The sequence below is a fragment of the Nannobrachium achirus genome (assembly GCF_963921795.1).
Source record: "Nannobrachium achirus genome assembly, chromosome: 8".
NCBI lineage: Eukaryota > Metazoa > Chordata > Actinopteri > Myctophiformes > Myctophidae > Nannobrachium > Nannobrachium achirus.
The window spans coordinates 511,706-521,690 of record NC_137817.1 but is presented as its reverse complement, the minus strand read 5'-3'; the positions used below and the strand labels follow the sequence as shown (position 1 = coordinate 521,690).

The 9,985-nt window shown below is 37.5% G+C and overlaps 1 protein-coding gene across 2 annotated transcripts in view; it reads right to left on the bottom strand.

Moving 5' to 3' along the window:
• LOC308290437 (unconventional myosin-Ic-like) overlaps positions 1–9,985 on the bottom strand; it is a 125,487-nt gene that overhangs the window by 13,460 nt on the left and 102,042 nt on the right. For both annotated transcript variants that reach the window (XM_080732269.1, XM_080732270.1), the window contains 6 exons: positions 9,677–9,790; positions 9,325–9,401; positions 8,675–8,743; positions 7,298–7,382; positions 5,367–5,526; positions 525–608 (listed from right to left, as the gene is read on the bottom strand). In XM_080732269.1, coding sequence (XP_080588395.1) covers positions 525–608; positions 5,367–5,526; positions 7,298–7,382; positions 8,675–8,743; positions 9,325–9,401; positions 9,677–9,790 — 589 coding nt within the window. The remainder of the gene's footprint in view (positions 1–524; positions 609–5,366; positions 5,527–7,297; positions 7,383–8,674; positions 8,744–9,324; positions 9,402–9,676; positions 9,791–9,985) is intronic.

Here is a 9,985-nt window from a genome sequence, read left to right as displayed (position 1 = left end):
TTTTACCTTACAGTAAAACATACGGTAGTTTTTACAGTAAAACATAAGGTAGTTTTTACCTTACAGTAAAACATAAGGTAGTTTTTACCTTACAGTAAAACATAAGGTAGTTTTTACCTTACAGTAAAACATAAGGTAGTTTTTATCTTACAGTAAAACATAAGGTAGTTTTTACCTTACAGTAAAACATAAGGTAGTTTTTACCTTACAGTAAAACATAAGGTAGTTTTTACCTTACAGTAAAACATAAGGTAGTTTTTACCTTACAGTAAAACATAAGGTAGTTTTTACCTTACAGTAAAACATAAGGTAGTTTTTACCTTACAGTAAAACATAAGGTAGTTTTTTATCTTACAGTAAAACATAAGGTAGTTTTTACCTTACAGTAAAACATAAGGTAGTTTTTACCTTACAGTAAAACATAAGGTAGTTTTTACCTTACAGTAAAACATAAGGTAGTTTTTACCTTACAGTAAAACATAAGGTAGTTTTTACCTTACAGTAAAACATAAGGTAGTTTTTACCTGGTGCTTCCATTCAGGACTGATCTTCTTACAGTAGCTCCACACCATGTTCTGCATGCACAGCTTACGCAGGTAGTCTGAAGCCTGAAATATATTATTATAAATATAAACATATTAATATACACAGCTTACGCAGGTAGTCTGATGCCTGAAATATATTATTATAAACATAAACATATTAATATACACAGCTTACGCAGGTAGTCTGATGCCTGAAATATATTATTATAAACATAAACATATTAATATACACAGCTTACGCAGGTAGTCTGATGCCTGAAATATATTATTATAAACATAAACATATTAATATACACAGCTTACGCAGGTAGTCTGATGCCTGAAATATATTATTATAAACATAAACATATTAATATACACAGCTTACGCAGGTAGTCTGATGCCTGAAATATATTATTATAAACATAAACATATTAATATACACAGCTTACGCAGGTAGTCTGATGCCTGAAATATATTATTATAAACATAAACATATTAATATACACAGCTTACGCAGGTAGTCTGATGCCTGAAATATATTATTATAAACATAAACATATTAATATGCACAGTTACGCAGGTAGTCTGAAGCCTGAGAGGATTATATTATAAATATATTATAAATATATTATATTAATATTATATTATACATATATTAATATTATAATTATAAATATAAATATATTAATATTATATTATAAATATATTAATATTATAATTATAACTAGAAAAGAAAATTTCTAAGAAATTTTAAGTGTGCCTGCAGCTCGCTAAGTCTGTGCAACCTTGTGTAGCGGTTGGTGTTAGCATTAGCGTTATTAACATTAGCATTTTTTTGCATAAACTTTAACATTATTGTTCTTCATATGACACCACCCACATGTCTGTACGACAAACGGTTCACGAGAAAACGGGTCACTTCCTGTTTGGTGAGGGGCACTTCCTGTTTGGCGAAATAGGCCCCAATTAAGTTTAAGGACTCTTAATCTTGTCATTTGACGCAACCCGCGTGTCTGTATGACAAACGGTTCACAAGATCAAGGGTCACTTCCTGTTTGGTGAGGGGCACTTCCTGTTTGGTGAAATAGGCCCCAATTAAGGTCATGGACGATTAATGAATTAAAGCTGCAAGCAGCGATGACCGGGCAATCAGAAACCAAACAGGAAGTCAGCCATTTCGACTAATTAGTGGCGTTTTGGCGCATTTTTGGCCGTTATCACGGGTTCGCACTTTAACGACAGTTTTGTGAGAAAATAAAAGTTTTTTGAGAAAAAAAAAAGTTTTTTGAGAAAAAAAAAAAAAATTGGAAAAAAAAAATTTTGAGAAAAAAAAATTTTGAGAAAAAAAAATGAGAAAAAAAAATTTTTTTGAGAAAAAAAAAATTTGAGAAAAAAAAAATTGAGAAAAAAGAATTTGAGAAAAAAAAATTTTGAGAAAAAAAAATTTTTTTGAGAAAAAAAAAATTTTTTGAGAAAAAAAAATTTTTGAGAAAAAAAAATGTATGACACCAGCCGCGAGTCTGTACGACAAACGGTTCATGAATTATAGAGGCACTTCCTGTTTGGTGAAGGGCACTTCCTGTTATAGAGGGGGCGGGGCTTAATCAATTACAGCTCATCCCTATTGGTCGGAAAAAGACCAAAGTTGTGTGAGCATTTTACATTTTAAATGACGTTGCTAGGCAAAAGTATGGCAGAGTTATGTGGCGCCAAAGTTTCTGGTTTTTTTTCGGAGTCCCCCATTCAAAGTCAATGGAGTTTTTGGGCGTAGTTTTTTGCGAATTACGTCGCAATGGTAACGCGGATCGGAAAGAAAAGTAATAGCACACCATTCCCGTCCGAGCCGCACGTTTTGATGTATATATTGCGGCGGTGGCGTAAATTGTGCGGCAGTTATTACGTGCTGAAGTTTCCCCCATTCTAAGTCAATGGGGTTTTTGGGCGTCGTTTTTTGCGAATTACGTCGCAATGGTAACGCGGATCGGAAAGAAAAGTAATAGCACACCATTCCCGGCCGAGCCGCACGTTTTGATGTATATATTGCGGCGGTGGCGTAAATTGTGCGGCAGTTATTACCGCACCAAATTTGTGGGATCATTATTAAGTGTGCCTGCCATGCAATGCAATGGCAAAACACTTATTGTAATCCGCCATACTTAAGTCAGTAAGTCAGTCAGTAAGTCAGTCGGTAATGTTCTTGCAAATTTCGGGACGTAATAACTGCCGCACGATTTACACCACCCCCGCAATATATACATCAAAACGTGCGGCTCGGCCGGGAATGGTGTGCTATTACTTTTCTTTCCGATCCGCGTTACCATTGTGACGTAATTCGCAAAAAACGACGCCCAAAAACCCCATTGACTTAGAATGGGGGAAATTTCGGCACGTAATAACTGCCGCACGATTTACGCCACCCCCGCAATATATACATCAAAATGTGCGGCTCGGCCGGGAGTGGTGTGCTATTACTTTTGCCAAATAGGAAGTGCCTCTACATCTCATGAACCGTTTATCGTACAGACTCGCGGCTGGTGTCATACATTTTTTTTTCTCAAAAAAAATTTTTTTCTCAATTTTTTTTTTCTCAAAACATTTTTTTTTCTCAATTTTTTTTCTCAAAATTTTTTTTTTCTCAAAAAACTTTTTTTTCCTCACAACACAAGTTACAACTGACAGTGCAAGAATGTTTATTTACCTGTTCGCTGTTGCCGCAGTCCCGTTTGACGCTTTTTCTTTTTCTCATATCCAGAAAGATAAACGTGCATTGTCAAAGCGAAAGTAAACACACACTAGCCTCTGAAAGGGGGGCGGGGCGGAAACTCCCAAAGAGTTCTTCTGGAGTCAAGAAATGTTGTCTGCTTTTTCTTTTTGGCCAATGGGACAACGGCAAAGAGCTGTGAGAGCCAATCAGGGACACGAGTAAGTCTGGCTATGCGAGGTTTATCAGAGATGTCTCATTCAGGCTAAGATGGCAGTAGCCTCTGCCTAAAACTGCCACTGATGAGAGCCAGAGAGCGCAGGGGAGGGAAAAAAAAAAAAAAAACACTTCGGAAAAAAAGAGACCCCATAGGGGTTTTTGACTATGGGGTCCCAGACTTTATCTATGGGGGCTAAGCCCCCATTGGCCCCCACATAACTCGAACCCTGGTCTGAAGCCTGAGAGGGATAATACATATACTATTAATATCCATTTATGGACACGCCAAGTTAAAGGAGTAGTTCACAGTTCCTGTTCTTAGTAATGCTACTGACTCTTGAAAACAAAGCATTGCATTGTGGGGGTTTGCCTATCGAGTCACTTTAATTCAAATGTTGTGATTTTTGTATATATATATATATATATTAGGGGTAGGGTTGTTCGATATGGCCAAAAAATAAAATCTCGATTATTTTCTCTGAAATCTCGATTTTCGATTTCGATTTTTTGTTAAAAGAATAATACATTGTTTCAACTATTTTGTTTTCATTTAAAAAATGCAAGGAAATGATTTTTTTTTCATTATTGTTTAATTTTTTAATTATTTTAATTATTAATTAAAGAGCAAAATGCAATAAAACAATAAGGGTATTAATAATAATAACTTTAGTTGCGCAACAATCACATACAGAAGTTAACTTAGCGTCCTTATTGTTTCATTATCAATAGTGAGTGACAAAACAGCCAAAACAAGCCAGCTCTTGGAGGCTGGTGAAACGGGTGAAAAAATAGCTAAGGCCGCCCCTGCACTGCGAAGCGCTTCGCTTCCCGACACAAAATTAACACAGTGACAGGGACAGTAGGAGTAGACTACAGACAGACAGTGGATGGGTAACACAGAATTAATAAGCTTCTTTCAAACTACAACAACAAGTAGACCTAAGTGTACCAGCTCAGCAGCTTTTTGTTCTGTTTGCTGCCTGCATGTAGGCTACTGTACCAGCGCGAGTGAGCGCATGCAGTGCTGTGGTGAGCTCTGCCCCGTTTGACTTGCGCTGCACGCGCATCAAAGAAATGACACATCAGAGAGAAAGTAGGTATTAATTTGGTGTCAGACCTTGTCGTCCTGCTTTAGGAGGACCGGGCTGTGTACTTTTTGCCCCGTGCAAGGCTCCAATGAGTAAGAATTTCTCTAATTAAAGTGAAAATCGATTTTACGATTTCTTCTTTTTTTAAATCGTCCAAAGGAAAAAACCCGGGTTTCGATTAAAAATCGATTAATCGAAAAACCCTAATTAGGGGTGCAACATATCGAAACGAATATCGAAAATCGAATCGAACCGAGAAATATCGAACCGAATGACCCTGTATCGATGTATCGAACAATACAATACAATACCACTCCACATCCACATTCCCCCTGGAACCCCCTCAAGGACCCCTATGGGTCCACAGAGCCCACTTAGAGAACCACTACCCGATAGGTTGGGTACCGTATTGTTCAAAGTTAAAACAAAATAATACATAGTTATAAAAATACATTTATAAATCAAGGACATTTCTGTTTATTTTTTGTATCGAAAAAGTATCGAACCGTGACACCAAAATATCGAACCGAACCGAAACGAGAATTTTGTGTATCGTTGCACCCCTAATATATATATATATATATATATATATATATATATACACACACACACACACACACACACACACAGTATATATATATATATATATATATATATATATATATATATATATATATATATATATATATATATATTTTAGGGGCATGTCATGTGGTCTACCTGCACAGCCTTTGTGATCTACTGGTAGATCACTACCTACTAGCAGCCCTGCAATAGAAGAACTTTAGAAGGAATATAATAAACTATTGAATATGAACTGAGCTGCAGTACCTCAGCCAGGGCAGCAGGGGGCGGCGGCCAGCTCTTGTCCAGGACGTTCTTGGGCAGCTTCCTGTGCAGCTTCATGAGGAAGGAGACTCGAACGTAGTCCAGGAAGTACTCGTTCTCCGCACAGCGAGGCTCGTGGCGGAAGATAAACCCTTTAATGAACCTGTTAATAGAAGATAACCCCTTTAATATGAAGATAAACCCTTTAACGAACCTGTTAATTAAATAAACCCTTTAATGAACCTGTTAATATGAAGATAAACCCTTTAATGATCCTGTTAATATGAAGATAAACTCTTTAATATGAAGAATACCCCTTTAATGAACCTGTTAATATGAAGATAAACTCTTTAATGAACCTGTTAATATGAAGATAAACCCTTTAATATGAAGATAAACCCTTTAATGAACCTGTTAATTAAATAAACCCTTTAAAGAACCTGTTAATATGAAGATAAACCCTTTAATGAACCTGTTAATATGAAGATAACCCCTTTAATATGAAGATAAACCCTTTAATGAACCTGTTAATTAAATAAACCCTTTAATGAACCTGTTAATATGAAGAATAACCCTTTAATGAACCTGTTAATATGAAGATAAACCCTTTAATATGAAGATAAACCCTTTAATGAACCTGTTAATATGAAGATAAACTCTTTAATGAACCTGTTAATATGAAGATAAACCCTTTAATGCACCTGTTAATATGAAGATAAACCCTTTAATGAACCTGTTAATATGAAGATAAACCCTTTAATGAACCTGTTAATATGAAGATAAACCCTTTAATGAACCTGTTAATATGAAGATAAACCCTTTAATGAACCTGTTAATATGAAGATAAACCCTTTAATGAACCTGTTAATATGAAGATAAACCCTTTAATGAACCTGTTATTATGAAGATAAACCATTTAATGAACCTGTTAATATGAAGATAAACCCTTTCATGAACCTGTTAATTAAATAAACCCTTTAACTCATACAGTGCCAGGCGACTTTTAGAGCAACTTTCTCACTATGGGCTTCCCTGCCAAGCGACTTTGGGCGACTTTTACTTAGAAAAAAAACAAAAAACAATTTTTTTTCAAAAAAATGTTTTGGACCCCAAAAAATGTAGTAGGCATGATAGAAATCGCGAAATTGCATGTTTAACCCCCATAGCAACCCCATCTATCAAACATGGCAGCCATCTTTGTTTACATTTTAGGAAAACATAATGGCTATTATCTCAAGAATGCCTGAACGGATTTCCAATCTTTTTTTTTGTTTGAAAGCTGTGAACAGCCTGCACAAACATGGTGCATGATCTGTGCATGGGTGTGCATGATCTGTGCACTACAAATTACATGGAAGTCTATGGAGAGGGCTGGCACTAATGCCACTCGAGGGCATTTTTAATTGGCAGTAAGTGAGTTAATGAACCTGTTAATTAAATAAACCCTTTAATGAACCTGTTAATTAAATAAACCCTTTAATGAACCTGTTAATATGAAGATAAACCCTTTAATGAACCTGTTAATATGAAGATAAACCCTTGAATGAACCTGTTAATATGAAGATAAACCCTTTAATGAACCTGTTAATATGAAGATAAACCCTTTAATGAACCTGTTAATATGAAGATAAACCCTTTAATGAACCTGCTAATTAAATAAACCCTTTAATTAACCTGTTAATTAAATAAACCCTTTAATTAACCTGCTAATTAAATGTTATAATTAGATTAACCCTTTAATTTAATAAAACACATTCATTAATCAACACAATTAACAACCAGGGGTAATTACTGTGTACTACAGTGACCTCTAGTGGTCGCAGGCAGTATAACAGTGCAGTATACGGTAGAACAGTGGCCTCTACTGGACACAGGGAGTATAGCAGTGTTACTACAGTGCCCTCTAGTGGTCTCATGCAGTATGACAGTGTTACCTGCGGATGGTGTCAGCAGCCTGTCTCCTCCGCTGAGCTCTCCTCCGGGCCAGGATTCCTCTCCACCACGACTGGATCAGGATCGCTTTAAACACACACACACACACACCATGGAAAACCAGGACTGGATCACAACAACACACCATGGAAAACCAGGACCGGATCATAACAACACTATATGGAAAACCAGGACCGGATCACAACACCATGGAAAACCAGGACCGGATCAGAACAACACACTATGTAAAACCAGGCCCGGATCACAACAACACACCATGGAAAACCAGGACTGGATCACAACAACACCATGGAAAACCAGGACAAGGATCAGGATCGCTTTAAACACATACACACACACCATGGAAAACCAGGCCTGGATCAGAACAACACACCATGTAAAACCAGGACTGTATCACAACAACACTATGTAAAATGATATGATATGATATGATATAGTACTTTATTGTCAGTTCACACTGAAATTTGTCTTACGACACAGCAGTCATGTATTCAAAACATATATACAAACATTTGTAACACATCAAGGCATACGTGACACGCTGAGTCGCGGTGCAGCCCCTGTACCAGCGCACCAAAATCAAAGGACTGGATCACAACAACACCATGGAAAACCAGGCCTGGATCAGGATGGCTTTAAAGATGCAGGAGGTGCAACGAGTACTTTAAACAGCAGCAATATGACAAAATACCAGGGGTGTTGTTGGCTGGATTATTCATGAAGCTTTCCCGGAAGAGAAAGATCCCATGATTGGCCGCTAGTTGCACTGTTTTCCCCCCGCGAGGTACCAAAAAGATTTGTTCTCTACTGGACCGCATTAATTTTCCCCTTTGATTATCTAACCTTAATAAACGTTGTCATAAATACTTTATGGTTCCTGTCGCTAGTGAAAAACTGCCTTTCAATTACCATGATATGCGTTTTGTGCAAATAAGGTCCCATTTATGTTAAAATTGATGATAAAGTTGCGGGGGCGTGGCCAACTAAACTGATACCAGCCGGCTGTGTTCTTCTTCGTGTGCTGTATTTCGGGAGGCTTAACACCACATTCTCCCATGTATCCCTGCGGTTGCACGTGACCGTTGGCAGCCAATAGCATTCCTTATGATTCCTGGGGTACCATTCAAACAATGATGGCGACACCCATAGAAGGGACAAAAAAAAAATTCGCCGCACAGAAATCAATGGCTTTGCGTCGTCCATATTTTTTTTTTACAGTCTATGGTAGAAACCAATGGCAGTCTAGGCTCTGGTCTACAGCAGTGCTTCTCAACCCCCCCCCCCCCCCCCCCCCCATCCCATCAACATGCTCACCAGTAGTAGAAGCAGTAACAGAAGAGGAAGAGAAAGATTCTTACCAGAGTTTCTGAGTTTCTGGTATTTGGTTTTCTGGCTGTAACCTCTCCATCCTGCCTGGAGCTTAGTGGCTGGACACACACACACACACACACACACACACACACACACACACACACACACACACACACACACACACACACACACACACACACACACACACACACACACACACACACACACACACACACACACACACACACACACACACACACAGATGGAGAAGTTAACACAACTGTTAACCTAACAATAGAGGGTATGCGTGTGACATCATCATCACACCAGGAAGTGATGCAGGAACGCCTACTGAGTGGCAAAAAAACTACTTTCTGTCCTTGACAGCCCAAACATCCAAACAGGAAAGTCCTTTCTGTTTTGCATTAAACGATGTTAAACTCACTTTGCCACTCGAATATTTTACGTTTTACTGATATATTTCTATGAAAGCCAAAGGTGTAAAAAGCTATGAAATAGTTTGGGAATTGTGTTTATAACTGCTAGAGAGGCTGAGTGATAGTTTTACAGAAAAAACAGTGCGTCATTTTCAAATCGGATTTAGTCCTAAATGGGTTAATCTAGTTAATTAACCTAACCTCATAATAACTATTAACCTAGTTAACTAAGCTAACTTCATAATAATAATGATAATCACCCAGACTGTGTTTCCTGGTTTCCAGAGCTTCTTCTGTAGAGAACAAGGTTTTTGGGAAACGGATGAAGATCTTGGATCTGAGAACAAAAAAAAGAAGAAAAAAAGTATATTGATTAAAAAACATGCAATATAGCCTACTAAATTATATGTTATTTTGTGTGTGTGTGTGTGTGTGTGTGTGTGTGTGTGTGTGTGTGTGTGTGTGTGTGTGTGTGTGTGCGCGCGCGCGCGCGCGTGCGTGTGCGTGCGTGTGTGCGTGTGTGTCAGTGTGTGTGTGTGTGTGTGTGTGTGCGTGCGTGTGTGTCAGTGTGTGAGTGTGTCAGTGTGTGTGTGTGTGTGTGCGTGAACAGACCTGCCCAGTTTGTACTCCTCAGGTTTGTATCCCAGGTGTTTGACCAGCGTAGCCACGCCCTCCACCAGCTTACCCTCCCACTTTGGCCAGGTGTCAGGACACAGAGACTTATACCTGTTAATATATGATTTATTAATATTATTACACCTGTTAATATATGATGTATTAATACTCTAACACCTTATACCTGTTAATATATGATTTATTAATATTCTAACACCTTATACCTGTTAATATATGATTTATTAATATTATTACACCTGTTAATATATGATGTATTAATATTCTAACACCTTATACCTGTTAATA